We start from the raw sequence: 18,556 nt of genomic DNA on the forward strand, positions 1-18,556 counted from the left end.
GGAGTAAAATGACATTTCATGACTGGACGTAACACTGCTGTTGGTATTGTTGTGAGTTTTGAGGGAGTATTGGAGAAGGTTTGAGCTTATGACATATCATTACTCAAATATGGCACACCTGCTAAAGCGAATTAAAGTCACCTTCAATATTTATACACCTTGGGCTTGAGAGCCAAACAAATGTGAAATAGAGACATTACAGAGTAAGAAGGAGCAAGTGGGAGAGGAAGTCAGAGAGACTGGGCGAGCGGGAATGAGAAAGAAAGAGAGCGAGAGAGAGAGAGAGAGGGAGAGAGAGAGGGAGAGACAGAGAGAGAGAGAGTGAAAGAGAGAGAGAGAGAGAGAGAGAAAGAGAGAGAGAGAGAGAGAGAGAGAGAGAAAGAAAGAGAGAAAGAAAGAGAGAGAAAGAAAGAGAAAGAGAGAGAAAAGGGCTGGGAAGCGTGTGAGATAGTGAGAGAGAGTGAGAGGGGGGAGGCGTGCGAGAGAAAGTAAGAGATGTTAAGCGACGGCTAGACACAGCGGTATTCGCACGAATATTCCCGCCGTCCAGCGGTAATCCCGCTGGACGACGGGAAACTCCATATGAAAAAAACGGATTTCGTTCCCGCTATGTTTAAAAAACGCGAAACTACGACCCGGCGGGAACGGACGCATTTGCTTAATTGAAACGTTTCATGAAAAGTTTCATTCGCGTGCTACAACAACGTCGGTATGGGCAACGTATATGGATGCGGCCGATGTTGTTGGAGAGAAACCAAAATGCGAGTAGTCTTCGACGCAAAATTTTGGAGGAGGAACTCAACAACACCATTCATAAACTTTATATTTGATAATGACTCACAATTCCACTTTTACCTGCCGCCAATTTAGATCACGTAAACAAACTAAAACGTAAACAAAGCTTCACTTTGACAGATCGGACGAATAAGCTCGTTCCCGCTGGATATTTTGTCGAATCTGGGCTACTTTTTCCCGTTCCCGCCACCGGGAATTCCAGGCAAGTTTAAACAGCGGTTTAGAGGAGGCAGCCTAAGAGGGGGAGAGGGAACAACCGTGCGCATTAGAAATTTGGTAGCAACGTGGTCAGTTAATTGGAACGCGCATCTACATGCATCCGCAAAACGAACAAGGGAGATACATCCTTCCGAGAAACAAAGATAGCAAGCGTCGCAGTGTTCCGGCCTTCGAGCTGATACTGCGCCATTGACGAATTATCACATATCCAGAAGGATCCTGCAAGATAGTATGGAGAGATACGGATGTACACCGGAAGTATCATCAATGTGTGCTCTTTACTTCTCTTAATTTTTGTCTCCCTTTTCGGAGAGGGTTTTATTCAATGACCGATACAATGTGGCAATCGCATCGCAATCATGTGGATTATCATGCGTAGCAGGAGTTAAAAACCCGGCACTTTCAAAAGTAGAGTTGCAATGTGTTGTAACTTGGCTTGGCAATGAAGAAACCTCCTGCTGAATTAACCGAAAGGTTTGGTAAACGTGATTTCATGAGCCATCGGTGATATTTGTATTTAAATTATAACCGCCATTTGACAAAAAAGACCTTCTACAGAAAGAACTAGAAAATGTAACGGGGACGACATGAAACCTTCCATGGGACGGAAGGGGATCCAGGAGTTACCGACGGGCCAGGTACCTGGCCTCCAAAAAACTAGTCGAAGCTTAAACGTGAAGAAAATTGTAACAACGGGCTGCTGCTTCTCGAAAGTAGGCTAGATTTCGAAGTGTACTTCATTCTAAGCCCTTCGTAACACGACATTTCCATTTCGGTGATAAAAAGACCACCGACCTCAAACCACACTTATCTTTCTCTTTTTACCGAAAGCATCCAACGGGCAGAAAAGCATCTCTTGCCATGTTCCGTTCGGTCGAGAAACACTTGCCCGTCGAGCGTATCTCTGGTTATTTCTTGAGCCCCAAACTTTGGTGGTTGTTGTCTCCATCAAAAGTGGCCTATCGTTTTATTGTTCTGGATTAATGGAATTTCAGCATAGCCTACCCCAAAAAGAAGCGGGAAAAGCTAACTGTCCATGGTTGAGTGGGAGCGGAATTTCCAAGTTTGTTTCCCGAAACCGTCTAAATTCTCTTTGAAGCAAAGTTTCGTACATTTTCCATCGTATCCGAAAAAAAACACAGGAAGAGTTCCTACTCGGAAGAGGTCTCGGGGATGTCTAGCAAAGTGTTTCATTCAATATTGAAGATCAACCTAAAAAGGATAAGCACTCGTGGGAAACGCGCCTGGAATAATTGTAGGGTTTCCAGACTTTCGCGATTTATGAAGTGCGAACGACGAGGGTATTCCCGATAAGGAACAAACAATTTTGTTACAATAGCACTTATTGAAAACATTAAAAACGGAAGAATGAAAAATAGATAAATCGATTCATTATGCTGTTTTATCCCAACAAACCCAGATAGGAGTCAGCAGATAAGGAGAAAAAGAGGAGATCATTGCTCTTAATGGTTCGGGAGTCGATAGATTTATCACTCCACGAAGACGATGCATTTTCCTCGGTCCCACGTGGTATTGATGTACTCAGAACCGGGGGGTGTGTTCTTTTCTCTAGGACTTGGAGTGTTCCAAACTGCACCGAAACTGCATCAAACCGTTATAACGGGATCTTGTTATTTTACGCTCCCCCATACCATTGTGCTGTATTCCACTTCCCCCTTCCTAACAGGGTTGACTTCAATCAAAAAGTAATCTGACTGACACCAACCCACTCTTCGACGGCCAGGAATCCGAGATTGCTGTTCACTGGGAAAGGAATTGAAAATAGGTTTGAATGGGGTAGACTTTGACAATACGGCATCTGGCATCTTTTGGACAAACTGGAGGTCCAGAGGAAAATAATTATAGAGGTGTGTTTCCCTTGGAGACCAAAAAAGCGAGCAGTTAGTGGGCATAAGTCTAGTATTTGTGAAATATTCCCTTAACAACTCTTTTGGTAGCTGATCGAAAAGGATCATTAAAATGTTAAGCGACGGCTAGACACCGCGGTAATCGCACGAATATTCCCGCCGTCCAGCGGTAATCCCGCTGGACGACGGGAAACTCCATATGAAAAAAACCGATTTCGTTCCCGCTATGTTTAAAAAACGCGAAACTACGACCCGGCGGGAACGGACGCATTTGCTTAATTGAAACGTTTCATGAAAAGTTTCATTCGCTTGCTACAACAACGTCGGTATGGGCAACGTATATGGATGCGGCCGATGTTGTTGGAGAGAAACCAAAAGGCGAGTAGTCTTCTACGCAAAATTTTGGAGGAGGAACTCAATAACACCATTCGTAAACTTTATATTTGATAATGAATCACAATTCCACTTTTACCTGCCGCCAATTTAGATCACGTAAACAAACTAAAACGTAAACAAAGCTTCACTTTGACAGAACGGACGAATAAACTCGTTCCCGCTGGATATTCTGTCGAATCTGGGCTACTTTTTCCCGTTCCCGCCACCGGGAATTCCAGCTACGTTTAAACAGCGGTTTACACGAGTTCTACACTCCAGCGCGAAGTCCCGCTTCAAAAGTAGCCCAGTTTCAGCAGAACTCAGAAGTTAGACTCAGTGTGCAGTTCTGCCGTAACTGGTTATGTTCAAGACACATTTTCAAAAATATTTTATCCTCGTCAGCACCGTATCTGACAATCTTGGTCGTCCTCGTTGAAGCAGACTTCATAAACGAGTGCCTTAAAATAAAAAAAAGGAAAGGTAGGAGCAACACTTTCAAGGAAAAATGTGAAAATATAAATGGATACGGCTGTCGACGACAGTCCGGCGCGTGCACTTTGACACCGAAGTGACCCTGGCGTTAGGAACGAGAGGAGAAGGTCGAAAAACAAAAAAAAAACTAGGAAAACTAAGATGCAAAATCGTAAACCTTTTATTTTCGTTGCTTATAGTTATAGTCGTTCGATTCGAAAAGCGCAACACGGTGGTAAGCTTTCAGAAAATTAACGAAAATTGAGAATATTTTACAGTCCAACAGTAAATAAAAAAAAATTAAATTTGACGCCTGCCATTTACTTAAATTGGAAAAATGCAGCCCCCACCAGACAGCGATCACATAAACATAAAAATTAATGCATTCACGTGCATGAGCTAATCAAATTTTAAATTATAAAGTAAAGTTTAACGCACAGCTAGTTGTTCAGTACATGTCTTTAACACATATTTGCTATCGACAGCCATATCAAATAGAGAAAACTTTGCCACAATACGCTTCTTGAAAAGTATGCAAAAAGGTTAGCCTTCTTTCGTTGAATCTATAAAAAAATGTCAGTTAAAGAGATATCGTTTTCGTACATTTTTCTTTCAACATAACAACTCAAAGGCGGGGTTGACGACGTAGTGGATGATGATAGCGGTACAGATTGAGGGTTTTAATTTTCCCGAACCAAACAAGCGGCACACGATGGAAATGGCATCAAATTGGCATTCTGCCGAAAAGAGATGAGAAAAAACAAACAAACAAACACAATGAGGTTTGATAGGGTTGTTTTTTACACAGGTAGTGCGGCCAAAGTGTTCTTCTCTTATCCGTCGTCGTTGGCCATGATCAATTTCCCGGATTGTTTGCTCGAAAGATCCGGTACGCGCACGCACGTGTGTGTGTCTGTGTGTGTGTGTGTGGGTGTTTTGTAAAACACACAACATGATCACCAGCTAATTACATACACAGTGCAAGGAAGGCAAAACGGATATCCTTCGGTACCGCCGGTCCAAGGGAACACCGAAGGCACGAGAAGGTGACGAGGAGAAAGAAAAACATCATCACCCGAAGGAAGAATTGGCTACGTTGGGCAACGTGGACGGGTGAAAAACCAACAACAGAAGGGGTTGAATGGGAAAAATACGAAACGAAACGAGGTACAAGCAAGACGTAGTTATCTTTCGAAAAAGTCGTCTCGCCCAGTATAGGAAAAGCAAACGGAATGAAAATCAATTGCAAGTGGCACGTCGATTTTTACGACCGAGGGCGAGATTTGTCCATAAGGCAGAACCCTTCAAGATACAAAGCGGTGGACGGAAGCGAAGATGCAATTGACCTTCCCGTTCGCGGTCTGTAAAGCCGTTCTAAAGCAATTATCAAAAAGCATCCTTTACAGCACACGAATACGAAAGGGGCCAAAGTCACAAACCCCATTCTATGGTTTCACCTCAAGCCCAACTCAATAATCTCTCTGTGGAGCTGAAACAGCTGCCCACAAGCCGTTGGTCACTCGAACGTTTTAAGTAGAAGCTTTGCTCCTTTTGAGCTCCATGGAATTCCACCACGAAAATAGCTTCACACAGCCTAATCCTCACAAAAACACATCACCCCGCAGGGATCGTTTGTCATTTAGTCTAACACCTGCTCATCAGGTCCAGCACATCCAAAACGAGCCAGATTCCATGGGAAGATGTTTAGTGAGGACGAGGAAGCACAACCACTTTATAATCTCCCAACCGGCTTCGTTGTCCTCGGAACGCGAAAGCGAATGAACACAGGGTGTGGTATTGCACACCTGAACGGTAATCTATACCGTGGTGCCAAGGGCAACACTCTGCATTGTCGAGTGTCGAGTGCATGTCTACAACAGCGACCCTATTTTTTTGTTCTTCTGATTCGCAAACAAACACAGACCAACGACTGGTGTTGATGGTGTGAACCTAGAATAACCAGCTTAAAAATCCCAGACCAGCTTAAAAATATGACGACACTACTCTAGCAATTTCTCGCAGGCTGGACCTTCGCACCAACATTATGCTACGGACGGTACTAGCGTAGAATATATAGGCAGTTGTATGGGTATCGTATTTCACCCATGTCTGGCTGGGATGTTTGTCTGGACGTCGAAACAAACGCTCGAACGTAGGTTTGTGCGAGAACTTCGTGGAATCAAAAATGTATCGAGCACAACTGCATTTCATGACTCAGCCCTTACGCAAATTCGAAGATTTCTTCTGTTCCTCGTTACTCGATTCACTGGAGCGATATCAACAATTCCTTTGCGACAATCCTCACATGGTCTGACTGGCTCCCTGCTGACGGATCCAATTCGCAGAGTTCAATAATTTTTCCTACTGTTTTCCCGCACACGCTCAAGTGATTTTTACTACGCTTTCCCTGTTTCCGGAAAGTGAAGCCGCAGTTGTTCAACCGCTTAATGCCAATCCACGGCGTTCCGGGCTTATCCTTCCTTTTCCCACTTATGAATGGTTGCAATCGATAAAAACTGAATCGTGAACCGAGAGGAAATATCTATTTTAAACAGTTTTCTTGCATTCACCTTCCCGGATGTCGCAAAAATGGAATCGGACAGAGATAAAAGACAGGAGATCAGTAATGAAAGAGTGTGTCAGCAACACCCGCATATTTCGCTCCCAGATTATGACTGTGCGTTGGCGATCCCGTTCTGGCCCACTTGAACAGATAGCGTGCTGGTCTCCTTCAGCAGCTCTCCCGGGAGAGCGCTGTGTGACATTGGCTGGTATCGCGAACGGTTTCGATTTCGATCGACTGCATGAACCTGTCGAAAAGTGTTCATTTTTGGTTCATTTGCTTCATCGGAATGACAAAGACCTATCGCGAACGAAACGTAGAAGCAAACGATCTATAAATTTTCAAGCAGTCAACAGTTGACTCGATTTCGATCGAGAATTCCTATCGCATACGCCTTTTCTCGATCGAAATGATTTAGACAGGTCGAGAGCTATCGAGAGCGGTCGCATAAGCATTTGCAAACATGTTTCTTTTAAATAAACAGATTCAACGAAGGCGTATTAAAGTGATTTTTGATGTTTTTATAAATTGGGTTCGATTATTCGGATTCATAAAAATTCTTGGTACCCTATGTGATCCGAAATACTGAGAAAATTGAGCTGGGTGCGACGATGGCTAATACCCCATGACCGGTGCAGCTGCGTGGTGCACAACAAATTCGTAAAAAAATTATTGATACCCTATACTTTTCAAAATCTATGCCCGATCCCAGCTGCGTGGTGCACAACAAATCGCTTACGCTCGCTTGCTGCTCGACTTTACGAACGCCCATAGTTCATCGATCGAAACAGAAACCCCGTTGCCGATAGCTATTTCGAGTAGATTTAGATTTCGTTCGACTAATTCTTTTGATCGAAATCGTCTCGATCGATTCGTTCGCGATACCAGCCATTGAGAGATCGCATGTTGTGTTCACTCGCAGCAGTGCTGAAGAACGAGAGCACTTCCTCAGTGCTCATAGCAAACGTTAAAACAGAATGCAGCCCTACTCTTACTCCTATCAAGGATTATCAAATTGGTACTCGGACATCGCGATTCTGTTCACTGCAAAGCTAAACGAGTTGCGCCAGATCCTGCAGTAACAGGCAGTGGATTTCTACTCCTTCCTTAAGTACACTCCGACTCAACTAACTTAATGACAATTTTCATATAAAAGAATTAATCCTGTTTTCTCTGTTCATGTAATACGTAAAAGTATAAAATAAATTAAATGAAAAAATAAATTTTCAAAACAACAGTTTTTCCTTAAACGTACTAAAAAATAAAAAATAATGTAAGTTAAATGACATATGTATTTATGTATCAGTTTTTTTGTTTTTGTCATTATTCGCATAGCATCGTAGATGGCGATCGAACTGAGAGCAATCTCGATGCAATGCGAATAATGATCAAAACGAAAAACTGATACATAAATACATATGTCATTTAACTTACATTATTTTTTATTTTTTAGTACGTCTAAGGAAAAACTGTTGTTTTGAAAATTTATTTTTTCATTTAATTTATTCTATTTGGTGGAATAGTTGGGAAAAAAATTGACGTTTTTGTCTTTCTGCCATGTTACCATATCGAGTAGGTCAATATACATAAATTGCATCAGTACAACCGACGCATAGTAGACCGGACAGCAATCTTTGCCTTCGACAGGATGCAGCCATGCAAAAACCACCCACACATCATCATCCTACCATCTCTCTCCTGCCATGGCTAATTAACTTCAACGATGCTCGACTGAGTTCCGTCGATGATAATCCGGTAGTGGCGCACCCGATCGGGCGATAATTTTATTTTTCTAGCCAGCAGCAGCACTGACTGGTTCGATTTTTGCCCGAGAGGATAAATTGATTTTGGCTCACTGGAAGTCGGAAAGATCAGCTGGCTCTGATAATGCTAATGAGTTGTTTATGCCTCGGAAGGCGATATTGGAGGACTAAAAATGAAATAACAACCTATTAGAATTTTATTCATAACGATAATTCGATCGATAGCGATTGTTAACTTAAATCTGACTGTAAACCAGAAGAATGAAAACAAAAAAGCATTGTACACTCTATACCTACAAGTTGTAGTACACACAAACTGCATAACAAGCTTGGGTCATGTTTGAATTTCTTCATGAAAATGGTAAATTTAACTTTCAAACATCCCGCAAACATACCTATCGATATCGAGAGAAATAACAAATACCTGAAATAAAAAGCTAAAAAGGTCAATTGATGAATCTGCATTTCATCTACGAAAAGGGTGTTGTATGGTTTATTTGCTAAATTGATCAACAAAATGTCATTTGAAAATCATAACTATTTCTGTAAATAGAAATCTTACGTAACGAATGATATTCCATGTCCCGAAAACGTTCTAAAACACGCTTCCCTGATTTATGTCCCTCGAAAGAAGGGACTAACAACGGGAAATCAAAGCTGATGCAGCTCCATAAACCTCGTTGAGTAATGATTGTTTTCCAGCGTGGGTAAAATTAGTCTGATCAAAATATTCAACCCATTTTTCCATTGGACATTTAAAAAAAGTCGGGAGTGAAATTTTTCCTATGTAGGTAACCAAGTGTATCAAATTTCCAACCCTTTCCCCAGGGAGGAAAAGCGACGAAAGAATGTTTTATCTTCTTCTAATGAACGCTTCTTAAGCGTTGCCTCAAGTGTTTGGAAAAAGTTGTTCATATGATTTACCGATTAGCTGGTGTTGTTTGGAAGGAATAAAGTGAGAAAAACACATGATTGCCTGCTCGGATGACGCAAATCTCGTCTGTCCTCCAGTGGAAATTATTGCTAATCGCTTTGGGACAACATCGTCATCGTGCAGGAATACAACAATTTTCCCACCGAGGATTCACACACGGACACAACAGAGAATGGATGGGATACCGCAGAAAAAAAGTGATATGTGTAATATTACCCAACGGTTTTTTTTTGTCATATCCTTTTGTCGAATAAATCTTTCATAACCTCGAGCAGTATAAATTGTTGTCCACTTTCCCAGGGTAATTTTCCTATTTTTCCAACACCATAATTTTCCTATTTTTTGTCACTGTTACCGCTCAACATGATTTCACTTAATAGCCGTTATTTTTCCTTCTTTTGATCTGCTCGCCGTCGAAAAACAACGCAAAGCTAGACTTTTGGAATAAGTTTTTCTACTTGCTTCTTGAAGATGGAGCTCTAACAATCCTCGACGTAGAATGACATTGAACGATAGAACAGTAGGGAGTTGGTGAAAATGCGTTTCATAGATTTTTAGATTATTCAGCAAGCTCGTTCAACAATTGATTTCTGTCAATACTAAACACCAAGAGTGTCGCTCAAGCACTCATACACCTCCTCCTCGTGAACCACGCTTGCATTTCGCCATAAACGAAAGAAATTTAAGGTAATAAACCTAAAAGTATTGCACGATACCGTCTTGACGGTGTTCTGAAGTTTGGGTAACGCCTGAACGATGGTTTTAGCACCTCTTTTCATCCATAAATAGGTACCAAACAGCATCCTAATGTGGATTATTTAGAAGTTATTTTTTTAGGTTCTCTAAATAGAGACGCCGGAAGTCAAACAACGCAGAAACGCATCAAATGTTGATGTTGTGCGCTAAGTATTTGCATCCTGTTGGCGCATTTTCATCTGAGGGAGTCTTTGACTGAGAAGAAAATAAAAGGAAACAATTACTATCTCAATAGCTTGTTTCTCTTGCTTCCCAACTATAGCTTCCCATCACAAGAACTCCCACAAAGTATTTCCAATCAGTTGTGCTGCCGTTTGGCGAAGACGAGAATTCCTGTTTCTGGGATCCAACAGTGCAAAGTGTGAGGTCTCACATATAAAGGCGCCGAATATCCTTCTTGCCAGCGGAAATGGGAGGAAAATAGCGAATAATTGAATCAGAAATATGCTTCCTTTTTCACTATGGTGTATTTTCCCTCGCCAGGTTCGCGCGTTGGGTGGCAACCGAAGGCAACTTGCCGGAAACACTCTTCTTTGCCCTGGTCTAGCTGATGACGGCAAGCTCGTGCGTGTTTGCTGGAAAAATCCCCGTCAATGTAGTTCTCCCGAGAAGGCAAAGATGTACGCTATGGTGATCGATGCGTAGTTGGAGAAAGCAGCGTGGTAAAATGATTTTCACCCTCGGGGAGTTGGGGTTCAACTGGCAACCTTCTTCTTCTTCTTCGTCCTCATGACGTTTGATATCATATCCATGGTATTTGCCATTTCCGTCCACGCCATTGGGAAGGAGGAGGAATGTGTTTGACGTATTCTGCCGCTGGAGGCCAAACACGTCAACGCCGGATGCTGCCACCACAAGGCTTTCGTCATCTCTCCTTTTCCCCATTGAAGCTGCTTCGACACGCAATGTATTCTTCTTCGCGAAGATTGACGGCGCAAAATGCAGCCAGAATTTCCTCCAACCAAAAGACGCTACTGGCATAATACTGTGCACGGTTTGCGACAAGATAGATGCTGGTGCCTTCGATAGTTCGGGTTGTAGAAAAATGAAATGGCCGCAGATTGAAGCTTTGAGAAACGGAATTTGCTTTGTTGACGATGCGCACGCAAAATACCGCAATATGATATTGGCTTTTACTTTCGTGATCTTTGATCGCGGTCCTATTGTGAAATGAAATTGCTTCTGCATCCTTCTACTACTAACTAGACCTTATTTATCCAAAATACGTTTCAACGAAAAATTGAAACCAACCTTTAATTCAAAAATTTGATCCACCGGAAGCGAAGCAAAATTACTCTTATGGGACGTCATGCCATACACGTTTACTTATTGAATTCAGTCAATTCACTTTGTTTCTCGTGAAACTCGATCCACGATTTGTCTTTCATTTTCATTTTTTTCCAACACGAGGTGTTGGAAGAGTAAAAAAAATCTTCCTCCTTCTGTTACACCAAGCAAGAAGGGGTGTTTCCACGAGCTTATCCCTCGGAGATCTATTTCTTGTCCTTTTCCTACAGGTTCCTATGTTCAAAGATGGAACGCAGCTTTTATTTTTTTTCCTGCGCTGTGCCTGTGCACTCATCCTCGTGACTCGTTGATTCTCGTACGCAAATGCAAAACAGTTAAAAGCATTACAATTTTAATTTATGGGATCGGGATTACATTTTCTTGTTCTTCCGAGCCCGGAACGCTGACGGGGTGTGCACAACATTACATGTAGTCTCTCACTTCCCGGTGCTGTACTCTTCTCCAACAGATTTCCCTTAACCAGTCTTCCTCCCCTCGCAGACCTTGTCGATCCCAAGTAATGACAGAACAATCATCATCGCGGATTGTGCTGCAAAAACTGTTTCAAGACAGACACTTCTTCTCCCGCTTGGACTCTGGGAATAGCATGGAAGAAATACTAGGGCATTGAATGAAGATGACCCTTTTCTTAATGAAGCCGCCAAAAAAGAGACCATATGCCTCTGAAACTGATCTGAGTAATAAAATCGTGAAGATCAACATGCTTTATGCGCAACTACCAAAAACGAAATTCCGTGAGCCATCCACGTTCAGTGGAAATAAAAACTGGATTGACCCACACAGAGAAGGTCACCAAAGTTTACGCCCGGCCCTGGTCCCGATTATCTTCATGGTGCAGTGGAGTGGCGTGGTGGCCCCAGGGATAATGATTTATGGCCCAGGCGGGGTTTCGGTGGATCGCGGTTAAAGCGAAAGGTTGGAGAACACCGATTTTTTTAGCTTCAGGGATGTTTCTTACTTCAGAACCGAAAATTCCGTTTGAGAAAAATTCCGAACTCCGATGGTGGTAACGTATTGTTCGGCGAATAATAAAAAAGAACGCATGAAAACAAAATACAACAGCAGAATAGTCAAACCAACCACGGGAATGATAAAGGTCCGGGGGATACAGAATTTGAACCCATAAATTCAACGCACAAACCAACAGCCAGCCACTAAACCTTACTGCAATAGGGATGAATTTAATTGTTTGCTAGAAAAGATGATCTACCCTCAAATTGAGTCATTATTCAACGGAGTCCAAACTATTGATCAAGAAAACCACAAAGAAGTAGGCCAAACGCACGCACAATTCAATAATGACAAATTCACGAGAAGAAACACGTTTGAAGAACTGAGAGAAAAAACAAGTTTAAAAGGTTAGGTGGGCTTAAAATAACCAACCCGAGCACGTGATAACTGCATCCAAATTCTGGTGTACAAGAACTACACCAGAGTGCAGTTGAAACGTAAAAAATATCTTCCATTCCTGCGCGCTTCACCACCGTGAATCGTAAAGAAACCATTAAAAGTATTATCTACATACAATTACCGAGCATTGAAAATAAGCATGTCTAAAGATTCCGAAGTCCACGTAATGCAAAGAATGATTGAAGGAAATCGGTTTTTAATTACTTTTTGACAGCACTGCACCATGCACCGGCATGCACCGTGCACAGAAGACTGGTCCTTTTACACGCGCCACGCGGTTCGACTTGGCATTGGAATCCAGTTGGATGTTCGGTCTACTAGTTCTGGGCTAAACAAAGATAAAATCATAGAAGATCGCGTAGCTCCTGCTCAGATCTTGCAACTAACTGTGATGCATATTTATTTCAACCAGCTGCTATACAAAAACCCAAAATTTTAAAAACCAATAGAACGAAATTTCCATTGCTGGCATATCTACGTTTTCAGAAGCACGTCATCATTACGAAGGTAGATGTATGGATGATACACGCATCAACTAGACAATCATAAACTTCTTCATCCAACGACTCTGTAATCATATATCCGGCAGCACGCTCTGAGGTGCATTATTTTGGCTGTTTTTTTTTTTTTTTGTAGGAGACTGTTTGGAAGCATTCTTCCTACGCGTACCCGTTGTGGTATGGCCCCGCACCATCGTACATCATTGCAAGTTAATGGAAAACTCCCGGTAGTAATTTCGTGGAATGGAAAATGGAGCCATAAAATATTCTAAGGTGCAGTGTAGCATTCCTACTTCAGATAAAAGTTTCAGGCTTCAGGGTAAGGTTTCGGCATAAAAACCACTCTTCTACAGCGGTAGCCGGCAATAAGCGGTTATGACAGACGGTCGATCATCACAAAAATTGGTCCCTCCGCAGTTTCTAACCCTTCGGCGGTTCGTCGCTGGGGATGACTCCAGACATCGGCAGACCAAACAAAACTCGTAAAAAGCAAACTATTTCTCCTCTGGGTATCCCAAATCATCACATTTGGACTGGGGGGCTCGGCACGGCTGTCCGGCATGTTGGTTGGTTGGTTTTGGGCAATAATTTTTCTGGTCATAATAGCCCCAAGATGGCTTCCAAAATATGCTACGAGAGACAGAACGGTGGCAAGTGTGGCAGAAGAGTTTCGATTATTGTCGACAAGTCGACGATTGTCTATCGACCATGTCAATCTTGAGAGGATGGAGGGGGGACGGATTGGGTAGATGATTCCCCATCGGTGATGCTTATCCTCCTCCAATGAGAAGTTGTGATGTGTTGGAAACGGATTTTCCGTTTCGTTTCCACCGTCATGTTTTGAGGGACGGCTCGCGTGGCCACAATTTTGTGTGACGTTAGTGTGCTACAATAAACTGACACATTTGTTACGATAATCCGGAACAGAATGCCCCGCAGCGATGGGTTCTATACCGTGGAGGAAAGTGCGGTAAGAATTTACGGTTATTTATACAACACCACACTCGTTCCTCCGAGAACAAAACGTGTAAAAGTATTTCTTTCCGTGGTTGATGTGAAGCTTGTCGCACACCACTACGAATGAGGGCGATAGCTCAATCGACGAGTGCGGAAAAATAGAAGCAACAACACCACGACCGCTTCAACAATCCTTCCGATGTCAGGAAAATGACTACATTCTCCATGTTGTTTTTCTTGGGGCTAGAAAAAGCAACAGTAATAAGCTTTTTGCAACAGTTCGGGGGTGCTCATGGCGCAGCGATAGCGCGAGGAAACACCACGCCACAGGTGTGGGATCGAATCTCGAGTCTGGCACCCCCCGGTATTACGACCGGCTGACCACCGATCTATAATATACCGTCTTTCGGTCACTAAAACTCTCTTCGGAGAGAGGCCTTGTCCCACTTGGGGATGTCGTGCCATATATAAAAAATAAGCTTTCATCATCCGGATATAAATGGTAATAGCAAGTGTTGAGTTATTACACCATAGAAATAACATCTTTAGAGCTGCTAGACTTTGTCATTGTTCTTTGTCTTTTGTTTTGTTTTCCTTCGCTTATGGTATGGTCAGACCACATTTCTCGGCCATTAACAAGCAAGCGTCTCGGTCATGTCCCACCGGATCGATCGCTATGTAACGAATTGAATTGATAATGTGTTGTTGCCGCCTTTCTCCATGTTTTCGTGAAACTTAGCAAATCTCGGCAACCGTTCTTAAAAAGGTCTTTCTGTTGTGAGTTGTAGGACTTGCTCAAAACACTTTGGAACAGAATAAAATACAAAATAAACTTTGTAACAAAAAGAGTAAGCGCAAATCAGCAGCAACAGCATGCTTAATTTAACATAAAGAGGAGAGAAAACCATTATGAACGCACCACAAAGGGATGATAAAGGAAAAACGGTGGCAATACACAGCCGTTGTGGACGCATTCTTAATTATTCCTGCGACAAACCATTCGCACTGAGATGTATCATTCGCAATCGGCACGATCGTCTTTCGGCAGGTCCTCGCTATGGTTGACATCTCGAAAATTTGACAGTTCTTCTGTCGTCGCGCCGACATTGGTCAGCATACATTGATTTTTTTTCCAGCATCTATCCTTCGGATCACGCAAAGAACGTATCGAGACTGGTTTGGGGTGAAGGTGGCGACGTGCATGTACGGAATTTAATTAGGACTGTTCATGGTTGGAATTCGTCAGATTTGTTCTTTTTCTTTCGACACTTTTTCTCGTTTCGCTAAAATTTGTTCCACGGTCCAAAAGATGGCAAAAGCTTTGATATTATTTTCCGATGTCGCCCTTCTAATATATTTTTTCCTTTTCCTTCCTTCACCGGAAAAATTTCTTTCTTACGTACGCCCAACCATTTCACATCAAAGACTGGGTACTCTGGCGTATGAGAGCGAGCTAGAGAGAATAAAAGATTTAGCCACGAATTGGTCATTCGAAATAACAGAAATGCGCCTTGGCCAAATGACAAAATCATCATATGCTACATTTTTTCCACTTTGGCTCCACGATGCGCACGGAATTCCGGAATGACAAAAATGGCTGTTGGGTGGACGTGCAAATTAAAATTCATACTACGAATTGTTGCGGACATTTTTCGAATGCAATTTTGATGGTCCTACGACGAGTCAAGTCATGTCACGTGAGGGGAAGTGGGAGTGTGGGGGTGATGGGCAATTAATGGAAGATGAAGCATCAAACGGAAGGAACGTTACAAATTTATTGCTTTTCTGACAGTTCAAAGATGCGGTAGTGAACACAAGGTTGGTATAATCGATTGGAGCTGGATTTTTGGGCTTTCAGCCGTAAAGTCAAAGAAACCAAAAAAGAATAAGGCACGCTCTGTTCATTGGATTCGAGCGTGTGAGATAAGATTTGTTCCGGTCCAGATCAATGTACAGCAGAAAGCGAAAGAAACTGACACTTGGCTCATGGCTCACGGTTTGATTGTTTTAGCATTAACATTACTTAATCATCTTCACGTTTGTTTACATCGGCATAAGCCTAAGTAAAAAACTGTTTGGATGGCGTAAAATATGTTGCTCATGCCGTTCCGGCGCCTTGAAATAAAACACCAACCTTATCTTACGGGCCAGAGTTCACAAGCCACTGCTTGATTCGTGATATTTCGAGTGGCACATCTTGTGTTAAACAACATATGAACTATCGTAGACAATTTGGCAGCATTGTCCTATATTGTTTTGCGTTGGAAGGAACAAATATTGTTTTGCGTTGGAAGGAAAACAAACTCTCAACTTTCCGTTAAACAGCATAAATGCTAACTTGTATTGTTCGATACATTCTAAACAAACTGACTACTACTTGACATGTCGAGACATTTTCCTAAACTGAAGTAGTAGCGGATCGAAAAAAGAGAAAAAAATAATGGAAAAAAACAAAAAGTCTAAAATGCAAAGGTGATGGATAGAGCAATGAAAAAACAAGTTTATCAAACGTTCGATAAGTTCTTGCACATAACGTAAATATATCCTTCTGCGTTATAGCAAGAAAAATGAGCAAGATTTAAGGGGGTAACTTTTTTTATTTTTTCCTAAACAACAGAAAAATAGTCCATGGTGATAGTGTAATCAAATCAAGACAGCAGTAATTGGGAAAAGGGAAATTTTAAAACTTTCGTAGGGATAACTAAACAAAAAGTTATGATAAGGGACAATTTCTTCCGGTATGCGAAGGCTGTGCATGCGTGTGTTCCCATGGGGAAGAAAGTAGTAGAAAGGATGTTGATGGTTCTGCTTACCGGTATGGTATGTTTTCAAAAACAGATTTTCGACGAATTTGTGGTGACAATGTGAGCCTATCGTGACTTCCTCCTTCCTTCATCCCCCAAAAAGGACCAATGATTCAATAAAGGCAAAAAGATAAACAAACACACGGAGTAGACGAAAAGGATTATTTTCACTAGAGAAGCAGGAGAAAGGTATTTTGGTTCCGGTGCTTCGGTAAAAATAGAGAAAAAGGGACACATTATTTGCCTCAAACTCATATGGAAGGGCTATCAGTGACGCAGTGATAATCATCGGAACCGCCCTCAGGTCCACGAGGTAACACAGGATACGAAAACGTAGGTTATGAAGCTACGGAGAGACGCTTAGGTCAACATGGCACCTGTCCTGCTATGGGTTCTTTCTGTTCGATTGGGTTTGGGGGATTGCGTGCAACCAAAACTTTCCAGGGTCTTGGTAAGTGAAGGGGGAAAAAAGGAAACACGTAACTTGGGCTACATAAACTTCAGGTAAGCGGAAACCGAAGATGGCAATGGAGTGGAAAGGAAGGCGTTGGGACAAACATTGATGAAAAGTCCTTTAATTGATTTATAACACGTAGCCCAGAAAAAGATTCCAGGTTTACTTGTTTTACCACAACGCTTTCTACACCTTACTCCTCCTTCTGACAGCCCCTGTTTTCCCTCCCGCCTGGTTCTAACAGCCGGATAGATAAGGAAGGAAAATTAGAGTTTTGCAGGTTCCCCAGCAAAATTGTAGACTCCATGGGATTTTCGAAAGAGAAGATTGGTGGATTTTTGTCCCGGTTTGATTGAAGCCTATAGATATAGAAACCCACGCCGATCGAGTAGATACACCACCCGGTGGTTTTCAATTTTTTTTTAAACCAATCCTCTTTCCATCCGGATGAAGTCGGATCAGCCTCGGAAAATTGTTCGGTCTCTGTTCCATCGAAAAAAGCCACGCAAAAGAAGACACTACACGCATTGAAGGATGCGTACAATGATTGAACATTTGTAGAGGAAACCGGAAGGAAAAATACTCGCAAAGAAGAAGCCTGGAGCAGGGAGGAATAGATTCATTACGAAAATATCATGGTTTCGGGCTAATGAATACAACTGAATCCAAGGATCAATGGGCGAAAGGAAAGGCAGAATAAGCGCATGCTGAAGAGCGGTTTCTAATCGGCCCTGAGAAAAGGATAATGATTAGCATTGAATAAACGTGTCGCCATCGTCAGATAACAGAACCATGAGCAGCATTTGGGCCGAAACTAAATCAGAAGCTGGTTGTCTTTTCACCCCCCAGAGGTGAGAAGGCGGATCCTTTTTCCATTAATTTTTACATTACAAAATACCGTCCTCCAAAAATCAACTAACAGGGAAACTTTACGGTGAACTTGAAATTGTATGCAGCGTATGTAAGCAAGAAGGTATTACAATGCACTTGGATCCTAATCCGACACATGAACGAGGAGGTGTGGAAACACTCTTACCTAATAATCTCTGGACTTCGACCTCGTTGAGGTACAGATTTAGATGAGCCCGACCGGTTGCCACCAGCAGAACCAGCAGTAATCCAACGTAAACACATAAATTTGTCATTTTGACGCGCGGGTTTAGACACTTTCTTCTTTCTATCTTGTTGCCCACCCAATTGCTGCCTCAGTTGTCTTCGTCGGCTGCACACTTTTCAACTTTCCTTTTCATTTTGGCTTTTCGCTTTGTCCTCTGCTAGCCTTTACTTCCCTTTGCTTTAGCGATATGCTTTGTTTTCGGTTCATGGATTGGGTTTGTTTATTCTTTGTTTCACTTGGTTTCTTGCTTCGTTTCTTCACT

At 42.3% G+C, this 18,556-nt stretch overlaps 1 protein-coding gene across 1 annotated transcript in view; it reads right to left on the bottom strand.

Annotated features, from left to right (window-relative positions):
* Positions 1–18,322, bottom strand: part of LOC131289658 (tyrosine-protein kinase Dnt-like) — a 66,913-nt gene extending 48,591 nt beyond the window's left edge. Inside the window, exon 1 of the mRNA XM_058318959.1 lies at positions 18,214–18,322. Within this exon, the coding sequence (XP_058174942.1) occupies positions 18,214–18,322 (109 nt within the window). The remainder of the gene's footprint in view (positions 1–18,213) is intronic.
* Between the last annotated feature and the right edge of the window lie 234 nt (positions 18,323–18,556).

This window comes from Anopheles ziemanni, chromosome 2 (assembly GCF_943734765.1).
Source record: "Anopheles ziemanni chromosome 2, idAnoZiCoDA_A2_x.2, whole genome shotgun sequence".
Taxonomy (NCBI): Eukaryota; Metazoa; Arthropoda; class Insecta; order Diptera; family Culicidae; genus Anopheles; species Anopheles ziemanni.